Source organism: Apaloderma vittatum, unplaced genomic scaffold (genome assembly GCF_000703405.1).
Source record: "Apaloderma vittatum isolate BGI_N311 unplaced genomic scaffold, ASM70340v1 scaffold10165, whole genome shotgun sequence".
Classification (NCBI taxonomy): Eukaryota; Metazoa; Chordata; class Aves; order Trogoniformes; family Trogonidae; genus Apaloderma; species Apaloderma vittatum.
In genome coordinates, this window is record NW_009716513.1 from 36066 (window position 1) to 53972 (window position 17907).

A 17907-nucleotide genomic window follows, 5' to 3' on the forward strand; every position below is an offset into this window, starting at 1 on the left:
CACTCTTTCTGAATGCAGTAAAATTATATCTTGCCCATATAGAGTGTCTTTCATGATGAAGAGGACTCTAAACCACACAAAAAGACGGGATGACTCATTCCCTTTAATGATGAGATAAGGCAAGTGCCTTACTTCCGTGTAGAACCTCTGTCGTGTAAACTAACAGGTGTTAACTGTTATGTATAATAGCAGGAAGCCCAAACTGTGATCTGTGCCGTGAGAGGAAGGCCTTCAACACAACATAAAAGTAGAGCAGTATTGTTTTGCCCTATCATGAGACTCATTGTGACTCTGTACTTACAGCGTACACCTTTGGGCAACAGGAGAGTTAGTCACGCAGATGAAGGAGATGTCTCTGGAGTTGTAAAGAAGGCATAGGCAGGAGGAAAAAGTCATTTGTATGGGTTTTTTTTACATGATGTATTTACTAAAGATCACAGTCTTTCAGGGCTTTTTCCTAAGTAAAGACAGAATCTGGGGTTAGACAAATAGCAGAGACTTCTGTTTGATTTCCTTGCAGAAGAGTGTCAGACATAGTAGGTTTTCCTTGCCAGAGTTCTGTTCCTAATCATCCCGTGTTACCCAGAGTCAAACCTTCAGAGGCAGTGAGCGTTGCCTGCACAGCAGCTGAGCCAAGGAATCCCTGTAACTTGTTGGTTACAAGGCTGGCAGCCAACAACAGGAGTATTCTCTGTTGTTTTCCAGTTAAAAGCTAAAATGAAATCCTGGCAGAGGCCATCCTCGTGGACTTCTGGACAAAGTAATATACAGACAGTGTCTGCCTATGCTGGTGGAACTTGGTGAATAAAAAATTTGGAGGCTTCCTTGTGCCACCCAAGTGCAAAACCTGCCCTGTGCAACCTAGTAGCCCAACCTCCCTCAGTCTCAGATGATTACACCTCAGTTAACAGCTGTTGTGGGAACTCATCAGTGCTTCACTGCACTGAAAACCCACTGAGCAGAACAGGAACGTCTTACCCGAGTACATTAACCTGACCGAGGACAGGTATGTAACTGGGGCTGTGGATGCTTGTCCCATCTACATTTTTTAATATGCTTGGGGTCTGGCAATGTTTATGATACTGATGAACAGAGCTGTTATTGCAGTACCAGTGCGGATTTGAATCAACTTTCTAACTGGAATAGAATTATATTGTCTGCCCGTATTTGCAAGAAGGGTAAAAAAACCCCATAATCTTTGGCACATATGACACACACCAGGCTGCAAAGGTTGTATCCTGAATGTGCCATGCTAGGCACATTCTCACTGAAGGAGGGCAGGGGACTTCTGTCTTCCTCATCTGTGCTGTAGACATCTCTCAGGGTGTCATCCATCCAACGAAATTCTAGCATATGACCTAATCACCCTGGACACCCTTCTCTAGTCCAGACACTGTCCTGTGTGTTCAGTGCAGATGCTGGGTACAACTGAAAAGAGACACCTGCACTTGATCAGCATCCTCAAAAGTGTTTCTTCCTCCCTTCAGAGTATAAAAGGAGCTAGCAGTGACTACCTTAGATAGATAATGTGCACGAATGTTAAGTTAAATGAGGTGCATCCCACACTGGCTTCTTTATAACCCCTCTGCTCTGGTGAAGTAGTGCAGGGAAGTGTTGCAGGGATGTGCGCCGTACACTGACCACTCTTCTTCCTTCCCAGGCCCAAAGGAAGCATGGGAAACAAAGCCCTGTCCCATGACAGCGTCTTCATTCTTGAGTCTGCACCAGGAAATGTGGCTGGTGATGTGTTGTCTCAGGAAAACATCCCTGGAAGAGTGAAAACTTTGCAGGTGAGAACATTGTGCCCTCATGGTGCTGCTTTGTATTAGCTGTCTCCTAGGAAACTCTGTTGCTTCATTCCTCTTCTCTGCACCTTAAGATTTTGTTGACTAAGACCAGATTTAGAATCCTAAAATGCGTTGGGTTGGAAGGGACTTCTAAAGGTGATCTAGTCTAACTCCCTGCAGTGAGCAGGGACATCTTTAACTCGATCAGGTTGCTCAGAGCCCCATCAAACCTGATCTTGAAAGCCTCCAGGGATGGGGCCTCCACTACCTCTCTGGGCAACCTATTTGACATGAATCCAGTTCATGGACTCTTGGAAATGATCCTTAATGTGTGTGTCCTCTTTTGATGGGATTTCCATTCTTCACTTCAAAACCCAGATTTTTGGGTTAAGAGCACTTATTTATAGTGCATTGTGTTCCCTTACACTGTTACTCATATTATTTATACGTTCTGGCTATGATGTTTCCATTGTACATGCTAGCACAAGTGGCTGTGTAAGTGTGTGGAATGATGGATATTTCAGGGCATTCTTAGTGACAGCTTTATTTATATCTTCATTCTTCAGATCTCTGCCAGCAAAGGATACTGTATTCTGCTAGGTCATTTCCTTCTTCCAAGGCACATACTGAACCCTCTTTGACAGCTCCCTTATCAACTGTTGGTTATATTAACTGCATTTAAATAACTGCCCAGCTCAGAGCACTGAGATAAAAGTTTAAGGTTTTTCCAGAGACTGAAAACAAACTGTTGATAAGGCAGCCAAAGGCCATTGAAAAGAATTTCAATGCTCAGAATTTCCTTTGCTCATTGTGAGCTTCGTGTTGCAAAACACAATTGCATCACATGTTAAGTAACAGAAGATGCGCAGAGGGACTTGTTCCTCTCTAAGACTGCAAAATAGGCTGAGCTTCAGTTCAGGGTATTTTTTTGTATAACAATAGGAATAGCAGGAGAAATCATCATGTTTATATATGACAGAACTTTGTTGGGGGGAAAAAAAGCTCTTTTCCTGCTATCTCCAGTCCACTGTGCCCTTTCTTCACCCATCCATCATGCTGCATGGTGTAATGTCGTACTGCCAGGGCTATTTGTATAGCCGTAAAAGACAGCCTTTTTCTGTGAGCTTAAGTGTTGTCCAAATAAAAGCCAATCACTAATAGAAGTTGTTATTTTCTTAGCAATGTAAATTAACTTTTACTAGTAGAAGACAGAGTGTAAATTCAGTTCCCCTCACAGCAGTTTGCTGCCTGCGTGTAATAGATTTTATAAATCAAAGTTGGGAAGTTGTGAAAAGTGATAAAAGCAGAATTGATTTTCTATATTTTTCTTCTCATGAAGTGCACAAGTATGTGGTACGTCTTGTTTTGCCCATGTATTGCAATCTTTGTGCAGCTTGTCATCGGTCCTGCTTTTGCAGATTGTGTTGGTGATACTTCTTCGATTGTTGTGGGCAAGAGGGCAAGAAAGCTGTTTGAACTGGGAGACCAGTGAATTAAAAGGGAACATTGTGCTGCCCTGTGTGGCTGTCAGATTTATGGAGATTACATTCCAAGTGAATCTTGCTGAATAAAATGGCAGCTATTTAGATCTATTTTACAGAGATAGAAATGAATGCATAGCTTGCAGAAGAGCACAGAATTAGGCCTGGAATTTCCCGATCTAGTTTAATAAGCAAAGAAACAGAAAAAACAGTTCTGCATATTTATCTTGGGAATATTCAGCTGAGACGTTTTTAGTTGAAGGACAAAGTTTCTGTTCAGGCTTGTTTCTCTTCCAGCTTTGACATAGCCGACAGACTTAAGCCAAGAATTTTAGTAATGGTGTTTCCTGAGATCTGAACTTTTTTTGTTTGGGGGAACATCTGGCTGCTTGTGAGACTTGCAGACTTTGTTTTATTTTTCTACGGTCAGGGCCTGCCAGAGCATTCTTTTGTGCAGTCTTGGAAAAGAATCTCCATACTCCTTTACAAACAAATTTGTTCCTGGCTGCTGTTATCATTCTTGCTGTAGACAGAACCAGGATGTGAAGCTGGGGAAAATTAACAAGCATTTCGTTAGGGTGGACCAGAAATTGAATTAAATTGTATAAAAAGTGGGACTAGCTACTTGTGCAGGAGAGGATGGTGACAAGCTCTCAATATTTGGAAGGGCTTTGTGAAGGAAAGCTGATCACATAAACCTGGGGTTGGGAACTGCTGACTGACAATACTTTGTGTGACATCCAGATACATGTAATTATGTAAAGAATAATTAAATCTAGAGTTTTTGAAGTTTTAAACTAAAACTGAGTTAAACTGCTGTAAATTTTCTGGAATGGTGAAATTTCTGTCTTTGGTAACTTACTGAATAAAACTGATTTTGGTTTTAGTTTTGTACCTCAGCCAGTTCTAATGATGGGTCCTCGGTGAGTGTAATTAAATAAAATTTTATTAGTAGCTGTTTTCTGTAAATGGTCTGTTTCTTCAAATATTTCTGTTAACTAAGACATTCTGCATGCCTAATAGGAGCAACTGGGGTAAGAGTGTCCAAAATGTCACCTATAAATACTGCCATTGAAAGTCTCATTCTAAATTTCTTGTCAACCACAGCTTCAGCTGCAGCAGAACATCAGACTTGGATCACCTCCTCTTGTTATAACTGGAAAGAAACTGGAAGATGCAGGTGCTGTTTCTGAAGATGATGGTTTACCTAGAAGCCCTCCTGAAATGTCAACCCTTCATGAAGTTCTGACAGATTCACCAAGCAAGGTATAATTGTTGTGTCACTGCAGTGACCACCTGTATAGTACAGACAAAATCTGCTTGGAGAAGGGGAAAACCTTTTTGCCTGTAATAAAGTCTGATAGTAGAGATCAGTCAGAACCAGAACAAATCACCTAGGTGGATTGTGGGCTTGTCACTGTGAGGGATGCCTAGGGAGTAGCCTTACACATACCCCTTCGGAGTACAATTTTCTGTGCTTTTGTCTAGACCAGTGCTGGGGCAATTTTGACCTATGTCATTAGGGAAAAAGGAGAGGAATTCAGCTGATATGACAACTCTCAGAGCCTTTGGGCAAGGCAGTGTCTCCTGGCAGGTCTACATGGCAGAAAGCATAAAAAGTCAATTATTCACGGCTGAGTGTTTTGTTACTGTGACTGTTCCACTTCCAGTCTGAGAACCAGCTGAGATACTCAGTGCTGCACAATGAACTTCTCCTGTCTTCTGGCTTCAAAGAGATGGAGAGATTGGCATTTTACTGCACCTTTGAAAGGAGAAGAGGTTTTGAGTGTTTTAAAGCTAGTGAGGAAAACAAAATTAATGAGGGCTGCAAGAGGATCTTAAACAATTACTGGTTTTGGAATGAAATAGCTCAAAACCGGGGCAATATTAGTTGAATTGACAGGAAAGTGACAATCCTACGAGCCTGAGGAGAACAGGTTCTGGTGGGACTCAAAGGGGGTTTGGATTGTCTCCTTTCTTAGGAATTGCCTCGTCACAGCAGATGTATGATTTTGGACTTGAGCAAGCATGTGAGCATTTGTAGATTTGAAGATCTTAAAACAGTAAGCCAAAATAACTTTATAAAAAGTATTGCCTCATGTGGTCAACCATCGTGGTGTATCTCATTACAGGATAAAGCTCCCCTACATTTTACTTGATCCCTAATGAACAAATGAAACCTGCTCTGTGAGTCAGGGACTCAGTGACCCTTCCTTTATTTATCCTCTTGTGTTTTCTCATAATTAGCATGAGATATCCAGTCCCAGATAATTCAGTGTGATACTTCCCTTGACTTACCCTCTTCCTTATTTTATCCCACAGTCCTCCAACCCTGTTCAGCGTCATAGCTCTTTGAGTTTAGGCGGGACAGACAGTGAAGATGAACAGGTAAATAGCTTCTTCTCCTGCTTATGAACTTTCCTGAGACAGCATATGCGATATCTATACGGAGCTGGTACAGTAATATTTATTTACTGATTTAATAAAATCTATTCTGGGCACAGTGTATCCTAGCAAACAATTCATAAACAGTCTAGAGTGATGCAAATGATACTGAAAATGTACATCCCGCAGAGTTATGAATAAACAAAATAAAGAGAGGCAGAAATCTACTGGTAAGTGGTTTGTGTGAATGGCATAGTCAGCCCCGTGACATGGTATGAATCTGTGAAGTTGCGCAACAGACAAATGAACAATGCGAAGCCCTTCAATTCCACTTCCATGTCCCAGGGCCCCAGTACGTAACAGCAGTAACAGCTTAATAACACCTGCCCGTCAGCAGTGGCTTGTGAGCAATGCCCTGCATCTCTCTTATCATAGGAAATAATTTCAGGATCAACCCTTTCTGACACCAGGAATTCCGCAGGAAAAAGTCTGTGTTAATTTACAAAAAAACCCTTCAGAAGCAACAGGTTTTGCTGTCATACCAACGTAGTCTATTCCTTGACCAGCTCAGAAAAATTTATAGAGGTTGTATTTTTGGAGAGGACCTAGGGAACCTTCACCTCAACTGTCCCTGCTGCTTGAAGCTGAGTTGAATTCGGGCTCTTCTCAGAGCAGCCTGCAGGGTTTGCTTATGTTGCCTTTTGCCAGTGTTAGTATAATGTCTGAAAGCCCCGTCGAAGCACAGGTATGCAGATGGAGTCTTCAAATGCCAGTGACAAAGGCAGGCACTGCTCGAACAGAGCTGGTTTGGTTCATGGGATAGGCCTAGCAGTTGTATAACCTGAGTAATCTGCCACGTAGCTGAGAGGGAGAATATTTATATCTTGACTGAAAAGCTCCATTTTGTAAGCCTGCATACTGTTTTTTCCTTACAGTGCAAAAAGCCCTTTTCTATCTGATTCTGAAGTCTTTGAGGTCTTTCAGTCTTAAAATCTCATTTCCTATGAGAAAGACAGACAAGTACAGGAGAATTTTTTTCTCTCCTAAATATTGCACAGAATTCCCCACTTAAAGGCTCTTCCTTTTTTCCCCTGACTCACTAGGAATCTGGCTACCTTCTCTATAGTACCGTATACGTTCCTTTACCTAAATATTTTTCTTGGTCAGCGGTTTGGCTTTGCAGAAATCTTGCCAATACGTTTATCTAAACGTAGCCTTTACCTAAATAATCATCATTTTTTTCAATAGCTTTTGAAGCTATTTATGTAATACCAGGATTTCAGCTAGCAGAACACAGAGTGTTAAACTGTGTAACCTCATTCTGAAGACAAGGAAAATTGTGAAAAATACAAAAAAATCTACACCAGTTGTTCCATTTAACCATGTTGTGTATTTAACAGAGAAAAAAGAGGATTTGATCCTAAGCAATCTGAAGGGTCTAACAGCTACATTTTCCTATTGTATTGATCTTGCTGCAGATGATAATTCCTTCATTTCTTTGCCCTGTGCTGCTGCTTGGGTTCCAAGAGCTGCTGTCACCTCTGTGTGAAACCCTGATCTGTCACCGATGTAACTCCTCAGTGCATTCCACATTTATAAATACCCACTTTCTGACTAATCTAAAGCTAAATGTGAGGCTGTCTCTCAAAGTGAGCAGCTATTTTTGTAAGTTCTAGTGATCCTTACAGGTTTATAAAGATTTTTGAAGCTGTATTCTTCTTTCTCTCTTTCACAATGTGTAAATTTTTCATGAGGAGAGTCTGTATCTGTCATAATATGTTGCAGTTTATTTCAGATCTAGGAACTTAAAAAATTCAATATTAGCTACCTTAAACACAAAGCAGCATACCTAAACAATTTTTGTAGATCAGATGGGAGGATGTTTTCATTATCTTTAAAACTTCATTGGTATACATGTTTTAAATGCTGTGTTACATCCTAAGCTTAAACAAAACTAAAATCTGAATGCCAAACACAGTTAAATGTTTCATCTAGATCTATGGTCAAAACCAAAACAGCAGGTAGATTATACTGAATGAAGCTTATCTGTCAGATCTGTGAAATTTTGCAAATGTTCCGGAAAGTCTGGTCTGTATTTCAAAACAGTAATAAAACCAGCCAAGCTGCAAACACTTCTGTAAATCCTTTATGTTGATAGCATAATCTAAGGTTACTGCTGTCTAGATCCCCAGAGCAGCATTGCTGCGAGGGTGAGATTCACATCACTGTCTTGAAGGTGGTTCTGGGATATTTGTTGGAGAGGAGCATTTCATTTTCCTGGGAGAGCGGATATTAAAAGACCAAAGTGGCTATGGTAGCTTTCTTAGAGATAATGAGGAGCAAGGGTTCCCGCTACTTGGGATGAAAGGCATCTATAAAAGCTGTAAAAACTGCACCAGTGTCTCCTGCTGGTGCATGCATATATTGCAAATGGTTTTTCGGGTAAGACCTGGGAAGGGGACATGCTGAGGCTCTTACTGTAGGAGAGGGAGAGGCAGGTATTGCTCCCTTTTATTTAAAATACAGCTGAACATACAGAACGGAGTAATCTCTATGCAGAGACAACGTTGGGCATGCATTTTAAAGTGAGGATTTATATCCAAAAATACATCCATAACAGGCTTCTGAAATGGAACGAGCTAACAAAGGAATTATTTCAAAGATGTGAGGAAACCAACCAAAACGTACAGTGACATGTTTGTGTTTTACAGGTACCTTCTGGAGCGTCCTCCAGGCCCATCAGTCCTTTGTCCTCTGTCCCTGTGGGGGCCCCCGGCTCACAAGGCAGCAGCTCCCTTCCTGTTGACTTCACTGTCCCTGCCAGCCCCCTCGGCTGCCTGGACACCTCAGCAGCCAGGCACAGGATTGCCATAAACCCCCGGAAACAGAAAGGCTTTACCGGCAAGAATCAGCAAAGTCCCCAGGTAAGTATTTTCCAGAAAAGAATCACTGCACCAAAGGAAATAGACACGAATTTTTAATTTTTTTTTTCTTTCCTGTCCACATTCCTTTACTTTTTTTGTTCTTCCATGGGAAGAAGGGAAACCATCCATTTTCTACCAACAAACCAACCAAAAAACACTCAGAAAACTTGAATGTCATGGGAGCAACTTTGTTTTTTCATTGTTTAGCAAAAAAGTTATAGGTTACACTTAATTTGTAAAAATATTCCTTTTGTCTGAAAAGCTAGTTTTAAAGAAGCCCAAGTCTGTTTCTACGGGCAATTTCACATTAGTTTTAACTTAATTCTTTGTATGTCAAAGGAAAGAGAAAGGACTGTGGGAAGGAATGCAGCTCTGCATGTGGGAAATTGGGATGAGATGTTTCTTATCCTGGCTTCTAGGAAACACATTATGAAGATGAAATTCACTGGATAGAAAAGGTTGTGGAGCTGGAGTGTGACAGAAGTAAAGAGTAACACTACTGTGTGTTCCCCTCTCCATGAGAGAATCATGCGTGAAAATTTATCCGGAAGTTAGAAGTACCCTGCCCTGAGAAGGGGGTTTGGGAGGGGAGAAATCAGAATGAATGTAATACTGAATGAGGTTTTCTTGGAAACTTGGGCTCTACAGCATCTTTACTGGATATTCTGTGTGCTGCAGCTGGTACAACTACAGTGCTGAAGGAGAAAAGCTGATTGTGGAGTGTGAATCAGAGATACCAGAACCAATAATAGTGTCTGTTCTATGCCACCAGGTAGCTTGGCTGATGACTTAAGAGCATATTGGTTCACTCAGAATATGTCAATCTCAGAATGTTTCCATTTCAAGAGAGATCAATGGGCTGCCTTTGACATTTTAAACAATAATGTTTTCTAGGTTCTTAACTGGAATATTTACCATAGTGTTGGTAAATAACAGAATGGAGGTTTTGTGTCTATGTTTGGGTATTCATAAATGTGTGTCTATAAAACACATTTTTTTACATTCTTTAATTAAAAGATCTTATTGCACCTCGTTAGGTGGAACAGCTGGAAAATGAAGCACATCTTCCTTCAACTCCAGAAAAGAAGGGCAAGTCAACAGAACTACTTGAGAGTGACCAGCAAAAAAGTGACTGGGAAGGTAATGAAGACTTATGTATTACTACCTTGGGTGCTTGAACTCTTCTACATAAGGCTGACAGGACCTATTTGAATTGTAATGGCTGGGGAAATCTGGTCAGTAGTCTTAAAACTAGGGGTATGCACAGAAAAGAACTAAATAGCAACTGCTTTGGTATACCATAAGCAGACAAGAACTTTCAGTCATTCCTGGGATTATACATGTTCAAACTAAAAACTTTATTCATCTCCTCACTTGGACAGCCCATTTCTAAATACACCTTTAATAGCCTTATTTATCAGACAATGGTGCCCAGGCATGGGGAACTCATGCTAAATGACTGCACTATCTGGAATGGATTACTGATACAGATGGTAACCTCTATGTGTACACTCTTCTCCTCTGTTTAATATAGGATTATCAGCCCAGGTGGGATATTGTGCAAAGGGAGGCAGTTCTAAGGAGATGCCAGCTGCAAGAAGTCCCACAGATGCTGCCCGTGACTCACCTGATTCCACAGTTGTGGCAGAAGACTCCTGTGCTTTCCGGCAAGAGGATGCATGTCCTCCAGACATGGACCATCACTATAAAGCAACTGCTCCCCTTCTGAAACCAGAACCTTCTCCAGTGAACCTGGAGGAACACCACAGTGAAAAGGTGTTGTGCTGCTCAGACGAGTCTGCTGATGAATTGAAACGACGTCAGCAAAATACCAGTACTGAAGTATCTGCACTTCCAAAACTGCAACAAATTGAAGGAGAAGCTGTTGTATTTCCAGACACACCACCAGCTGACTTCTTCAGCAATGGTGTGGAAACAGAGGGCATAGATGTACTGGCAGATGTTGCACAAAAGTCCTCAGTAAATTCTGTGGATCCTGACATCAAAGACCAGAAAAAGGGGCATCCACTGTTAACTGGCAAAGAAGCCTGCTTGTGTACCGTTGAGGATCTTTCCAACCATGCTGTCTCAGTTACTGCACCAAACACTTCACAGGTTGTGGTAACCAATTCAGAGTCATCTTCTGACATCAAGACAGTGGCTGTTTTGAAGCCTGAAAACAGTTCAGTGACAAGAAGTGACAAAGAAAGTTGTGAAAGAGTGGAATTTCAGTCATCGAAAGGCAATGCAGGAAAAAAAAAAGACACTGCTGCATCTGTCTCAGAAGCAGACTGCATGCTACCTCCCAGTAAATTGGAAGTATGTTTTAAAGCAGAAGCTGTTTCTGTTTCAAAGGGTAACCAAGGCAGTCAACAGGCCAACACATCGTACATTTCTGAAAAACTTTCCATTGGATGTCTTGCCTCCTCAAGTTTGGCTGGCTTGAAGAGTAATATCTCTTCTGATGACAACAGCAAGGAGTACCAGATAAGCAGTACAGCTTCTCGCAGTAAAACAGTGGAAGACAGTCGATCTTCAGATGAAAACCTAAAAAGTCCACCGAAGACTGCTTCTGCCAAACCAGTCAGATTTACAATTGCACCAGCGTGGCAAAGATCTCTCTCAGGGGGTTCAAATTCAAAGGATGATGCCTATACCAGAAGTTCCCCAACGTCCCCGGTAAGACCAGAGTTGTTTGAAGGAGTGACAAAAGAACACACGCGTTTTGATGCAGTCATCCAGGAATCAGCAAAAAACAACTGGGATCGAGATTGTAGGGACAGTGATTTGCATTTGAATTCTTCTATGGAGTGGACTGACCATGAAGCACAAAATGTTGAAAATCCATTTGGGGTCAGACTAAGGAGAACATCATCTTTACTAAAATACCAGAATGAAAGCCGTGCTGAGTCTCCAAAGCTGATCTCCTCAGCTGTTCCCACTGCTGCTTCTGCTTCAGTCAGGGAGGATCAGAAGTCCGCAGGCAACGTGAAGCCAACTCTGGGCCTTCCTGTCAGCACAAAATCATTTATTAAAAAGCCAGATCTCCTAGAAGACAAAAATACTCCCAAGACAAGATCAGAAGAAGTGGCAAAAAAGCAAAATGGTCATAAACCTTCAGGTATTTATGCTATATTTTTATCCAAACATTGAAGAAAACAGTGGTTGTGTAAGAACCTTGGCAGAGTGACACAAATAATAAAAATCCTCTTGGTGAGGACCAAATTCAGTCTTGAATTCGTCAACACCATAATTTAATTGGCTTGGTGATTTGACCAGTCAAGAGAATTCTTGGCTTATCTTAATGAGGGATATGTTCCAGCAAGAATAACAACAGAGTAATAGCTTAAGGATTGCTGAAACATTCCCAGGACGAACTACTTGTGCATGTAATTGAACTTTTAACACAGCTTTTTAAAACTTACTGCTGTTTTGTAGTTTATTTTCCAGACTGCAGCATCTCAAACCTTAACTAGGAGTTGCAGTAGGTGTGATTCTTTTTTTCTACAATCGCTTCATTTAAAATATTTAAAAAGTGAAAAGGCAGCCTGTATTTTACTGCCTACATGAAAAAATAATGATTATCAAACTCAATTAATCTGCAATGTAAGGATGTTGTTTCAAAGCAAAATCCGGTTCACAATGATCTCAGTGGGAGTTCTGCCATTGACTTAAACGGAAGCACAGTCAGGTCAAAAACTCCAGAATAAACAGAAAAACTGTTATTGCCAAGGACAAAATCATCAGGGAAGGTAATTTTATCTTCGCAGTGTTCAAAGGGTATTACAGATGCTGAAGGATTTAAAACACAAAACGCTAGCTTTAGACTGACTTGACCTAAATCCCTTCTTTACTTCAAAAATGCTTATTTTGCAGAAAAAGTCTCATCTCCGCATTTGGAAACTGCTTCCTCTGAACCAGCTTGGGTCTCCATGGCAAAACTAAAACAAAAGGGTTTCCAGGACCACCTTCTTGCCCAAGAACACAAAGCTGAAGACAAAGCTTTGTCCAAAGTGGATCAAGAGGAGGTAGAGTACCAAGTAATGTTACGTGGGTGTAAATCCTGCAGCAGATTGCCTGGGTGCTTTTGCAAACCATTCAATATCATCTTCGTGAGAGGCATGTTGTGAGCATTACTCAAAGACAGATTTTCAGGACAGGCCTCTAAAACACACTGAGACAGACAACAGATGCAAATGAGCAAACGTATGTGACTGTACTGTCACAGTGATTAGTTTCAGAGCTGGATCCTCCTATATATTCCTTTGCATTACTCAAACCTGAACCTTTTCAGACCTTGCCTGTTGCGCAGGATATATTTATGTGGCCCAAGAGCTGCTTGGAGTTGCACCAGCTTCCTCACTGTTACTGACCTACAGACCTCATTCACTGCTCTGCTCTGGAGACTGCATACGTGAAGCTGGGCTTTTCCACTGACTCTTACACAAGTTTCTTCGGCAACTTGGAGAAATTATTCAATTCCTTATCCGCAAGAGAGAGGAGAAGTTGCCTGTGTGTGAAGTAACCCCGTATTTGTAGCAGCTGTATTCCTTCTTGCCTTCTCCCTCCCTCTCATAGGATGTCCCCAACCATCCTTGTCTGGCTTTTGCTGCATTTCCACAGTCAGGTTTAGAGATGTTGTCAGGGCAAGCTTTATGAGTGCCACTGGCTAGCAAGTTTCTTAGTTGCATTCTTCTTTTGTCTTCTCTCCTTTTCTAGCAAGGAATCTGTGCTAGTGAGAACATACTGAAGAAGAGTATGCCTTCCAGCTTATGCTCTCAGGACAAGAAAACACAAAAGAAGACCAGCGTGTCTGCTGCAGCAGGTATTCTCCTTCTCTACATCTTTACATCGTGGCTACAGTTTACACCAGTAAGTGAGGGATGTGGCTACCTTTCTGATAATCAGCACACTTTGTATAAGGCCTATTCAGACTGTAATTTCCATGTAAGTCGATGTGTTGGTTTGCTCACTCAGAGAAAGCAAGTGAGGAAGTTTTATCTCAACTGCCAATTCATGGAATGGCATATAAACAGTATGGTGATTTATTACTGACAAAGGTCAGTAGTAAAGAATAGAAGTTGAAGCTGGAGAGTATCCAGAAGAGAGCAGCGAAGAAGGTCAGGTCTTCTAGACCTCCAGTCAGCCAGGAAATACTGATGGGATGGAGTTGTTTAGTCTGGAGAATGCAACTTAATTTGCTGCAGAGGACAAGACTAGTCTTTAGGAGCTTAAAATGCACCAGGGGAGGTTTAGTTGGACACTAGGAGTGGTGAAGTGCAGAATAGCATAGGTTGCTTAGAGTGTATGCAGTTTCCATTGGTGGGTTTAATAGATAAACATGTATCAAGAATAACTTAAATAGAGTCAGTTCCACACTCAGGTGAACCCAGAGGCTTGATGGCCCCTCTCCTGCCCTGTGATTCTCTATAAGAAAGATGCAGGGGAGGAGTCTGACTCAGACACGGTGACTCACATACCTCTTCAAAGGCAACTGCTGGGCTGCGGCTCATCCTTCCCTGCTTGCTCAGTGTGGTGCCAAACCTCGGACATGCTCCAGCTAGATATAGATAAGCCAGTTCTTCAGCTGTAAAAGCATGTTGTGTTAGCTGAAAGCTGTTGATTTCAGATACTGTCTAAGAAGGTAAGAAATGCCCCATTGTGTCAGAGCAGTGGCTTTTCCGTTCCAGGTTCCTATTGGTGACGCTGTCAGTAGGAGATGCTGTCTAGAGAGAGCGCATGCACCTGGCCACCATCCCTTATAATCCCCCAGCATCCACAGGGGTTGTATTAGAGATATTAGGGGGTGCCTCTGTGCCTACACCCTGTAAAAGTGGTTTATAGAGCTGTTACCTGGTTTTGAATCTACAGGTTCTACAGAATAAATTTTCTCGCTTACTACAGGTAGCTGACCAGCTGAGGGGTGTGAACCAATAGAGAGGCTCGGATGCTGGTTGCAAGCCAATCTCTGTGTGTTTGATTAAAAACAACAGTTTTTAAAAAAAGATTATGTTACAGACCAGCTTTGTCTTACAGTTTTATGTGCAAAGTGAGAGATGGAACATAAACAGGCCAAGATTTTTGCTCAGATTAGAAGGTCTTCCTCTGAAAGTCTGACACAAACCTTTGAAGCCCTTGAGTCAAAATCCAGAACTCCACAAAACACACTGCTACTCGTTTGCTAGAACTTACACCACTTGTGGTCCTTGCAGCAGAATTACAAGTTTTCCTGCATTGCCTCTTCCCAAGAATTGGCCTAGTTTCCTGACATTCAATGACTATTTCCTCCCCTTCAGGGATACCATTTGTAGGCATATTCTAGTCTTCCACTCCTTGAATATCACAAAGAGCTCTGACCGTGCTGATGTTTAAGGAAAACATCACTCCTCTACTTCTCAGAAAACCTTGCCCTATTGTTTAGGAAATGTTCAGCGCTGTGAGCACATGAGTAGGAAATTGGGAATCCCAAATGTAAACTCTCTTCTCCCTGATTTGGTTTCCGTTGGCACAACCAGCTATTTGTCTCGTTGAAGGTGCTCATTGTGGAAAGGATGTAGATTTACTATCCAGAGGAGTTATTAATTTGGGTCATGTTTTTTGGCGTATGTTAACTGTTAGCAGTTTTTTTGATGGATGGTTTAGGTTTTCTGTGCAATGCATACATCCTGCACACAACAGCAAGAGCCAGGACAGCTCAAGGTCAGCTAAGTTTGGAAGAGACTTCCAAGAAGTCAGATCCTTACTTTACTGAGTGGGACTGTTTTGTTATTGCTGCATGGCAGCCCACCATAACCAAGGGAAGTTTACTTGGCTTGCCTCTTCTCTTTCCCACTTCACCCTTCATGGTGAGGTTTGTCCCAGAACCTGTGTTCCCTCAAATAGGCATGAGCTGCTGTTTTGGGTTTTGGTTTACCTTGTGCTCCCAAGAGCGTGCAAAGGGCTTTAGACTCACTTTTCCTTATTACAAAGAAGGAAATTTCCCGAAGTGTAGAAATCCATTTCCAAACTCAAAATTTCAGTAACACCTAAATTCCTACAAGAGCTTAAATACTTCTAAAAAAATTGCTGTGTATGTAGAGCTGCAGCCTGTTTGTAATAGACAGTATAGTTCCCCCGGTATTCCTAAGTATTGTTTGCCTCCTGCAAGAACTATCAATGAGCCAGGATTTTTGTAAGACCAGAGATCTCTTGATAGAGAGATAGGGAACTTCTCTGGCTCTGCTCGGGAGCGCAGCTGCTGGAGCTGATGGTCATTTTCCATTGATTCAGTGCAAGCAAGATCAACCTGTTTCTACTTCACTTTGCTTAAGTCCCCATGTGACCTCTGTTCCTGTGCTGCAGCACACTGGCCTCATCATATCTGCCACGTGCCATGCACAGACTAACCAAATAAGAGAAAAAGTTCAAGTTTTCTCAATTTGACTTACATACAGAAATGAAGTACTGCCTGGATTGAAATGGATGAAGAGAGCACGATGTTGAAAGAACTTATGAACCATGTCTTGAAAAATGAGAGCTGCGTCTGTTCAGAGCTGCATTCTGTGAAGCCCCAATCCAGGCTGCCTGTCTGAATACATTGTTCTTGAAAATTTGCAAACAGGGTGGATGGAGGAAGCCTTTTCTAAAGAGCATCTCAGAGCCATATGAAGCGTGTTACCTGTACTCCTCCATCCTTTGTGAGGATGACAGGGATGTATCAGGCTTCACGAAGAGCAACACCTAGCCCCACCAGAACCCCACCTTCTTGGCTTACAAGTCTGAGAACATAAAGCAGTTGTTTGATCCCTGCCCAGAATTTAATAATATCGATAGAGCAATATTTGTGTCGACAGTGAAGACCGAAAAAATGTCTTTAAGACTTCTCAGTATTGAAAAGCATATGCCAGTTAATTTTAACCCCACAACAAGCCTGGGGTGATCCTTTCCCTGCAGATATTTTGTTTCCATGCTCGGAAGTCTTATTCCTGGATTTTCCTGCACTCACAGAGCATCATAAGCCTGTGGAATTCCTTACTGTGCACTGTCATGGAAAGTAAGAGTTTGAAAAGATTAAGAAATGAGTTAGCCAAGAATATGAATTATAAAAATACCTCCAGAAGCTGTAGTCTCCACATGCTTGAAGAATTTTGAGGAACTTCTTCATTTATCAGGGCTTAGACACTTGCTGTTGAGACGGAGAGGAAGATTCTTTTATGGGCAGATTATTCACTAACAGCTTAGTATCAAATTTTCCATTGCAATAACTAGTCCTCCCCATTGTTGTAGCTGGACCAGATAATGCTAGCGATACTCAGTTTAACAATTCCTCTGACTCATTTTTGAGTCACAAACGTTCTGGACTGTAAAACAATTGCTTTAGAGAAAAGGAAATATTATTGGCAGAAATCGAGTTTTTGACTCTCTGGCCTTCTTATGAGTGATGGATATCTTGTTGTTGGCAGGTAAAGTCGGACCTATTGCTCAGGAAGCATCTGTGATTGCTGCTGTTGAAAAGGAAGCAAGGCACTGCTCTAACCTGCCAATGACACCATGCAGCTCCGCTGAACCACCGTGGCTGTCCCTGGCCAAGAAGAAAGCCAAAGCGTGGAGTGAAATGCCCCAGATTGTACAATAGCAAACGACATGAGCATCCTCTGTATTGCCAATAGCTGCGTTAACTTCATTTAATCCCTTCTTTACTGCGAAGGTTTTTTGGTTTTTTTTTCGAAATAAGAGCCTTAAAACTTTTGATCAGACTGTTGTATGTAAATACACAATGAAGAAATGCCATCACAGGCTTAATTTGAAATATTAGGAAGCTGAGCATTTCCTACTACCAAATACTAGGAAAACTTGTTGATTTGTTATATCCTTACACATCTGACAGCGATGTTCTAAGAAGACATGCTTCAGGCTTTTAAAACATTTCCCTTGCAAAATATGTTTTTAAAGTTTCTGCAGACCGTACAGTATTTTGTGTAATGTGGATTTGGCCAAGAAAATAATGTGTGCTATATAATAGATGTAAAGCTGGGCACTGACACATCATGAGTCATGGGCATTGATGCCATCACATTTCTTTCTCTAATGCTCTGCGATCTGCAGTCTGACTTTGCTTCTGATTGCTAATGGATCTATTTTGTGATGACTGTAAGATCTAAACAGCATTGTAAGTTGGAGTAATTCTGGCTTTTGGGTGGTTTGAAATCACAAGGCTGTAGGCCTCGTGCTTTGCTCATCAATGCCCACTGGAATGTCCCAGAGCCAACATCTGTTCTCTCCCATGCACTGGAAATCCCCCTCATTCCAGCATATACTCTGCTTTTGGTTATGCCTTTGGAAATCTGGGAT

The 17907-nt window shown here is 41.7% G+C and overlaps 1 protein-coding gene across 1 annotated transcript in view; it reads left to right on the plus strand.

Annotated features, from left to right (window-relative positions):
* The window catches only part of KIAA1210 (KIAA1210 ortholog), a gene marked incomplete at its 5' end in the record, with an annotated part of 23999 nt that extends 6808 nt beyond the window's left edge, over window positions 1–17191 (plus strand). The window contains 11 exons of the mRNA XM_009869565.1: window positions 1661–1790; window positions 4376–4534; window positions 5591–5656; window positions 8365–8577; window positions 8997–9067; window positions 9256–9349; window positions 9615–9717; window positions 10112–11681; window positions 12488–12617; window positions 13297–13402; window positions 17019–17191. Coding sequence (XP_009867867.1) covers window positions 1661–1790; window positions 4376–4534; window positions 5591–5656; window positions 8365–8577; window positions 8997–9067; window positions 9256–9349; window positions 9615–9717; window positions 10112–11681; window positions 12488–12617; window positions 13297–13402; window positions 17019–17191 — 2815 coding nt within the window. The remainder of the gene's footprint in view (window positions 1–1660; window positions 1791–4375; window positions 4535–5590; window positions 5657–8364; window positions 8578–8996; window positions 9068–9255; window positions 9350–9614; window positions 9718–10111; window positions 11682–12487; window positions 12618–13296; window positions 13403–17018) is intronic.
* Between the last annotated feature and the right edge of the window lie 716 nt (window positions 17192–17907).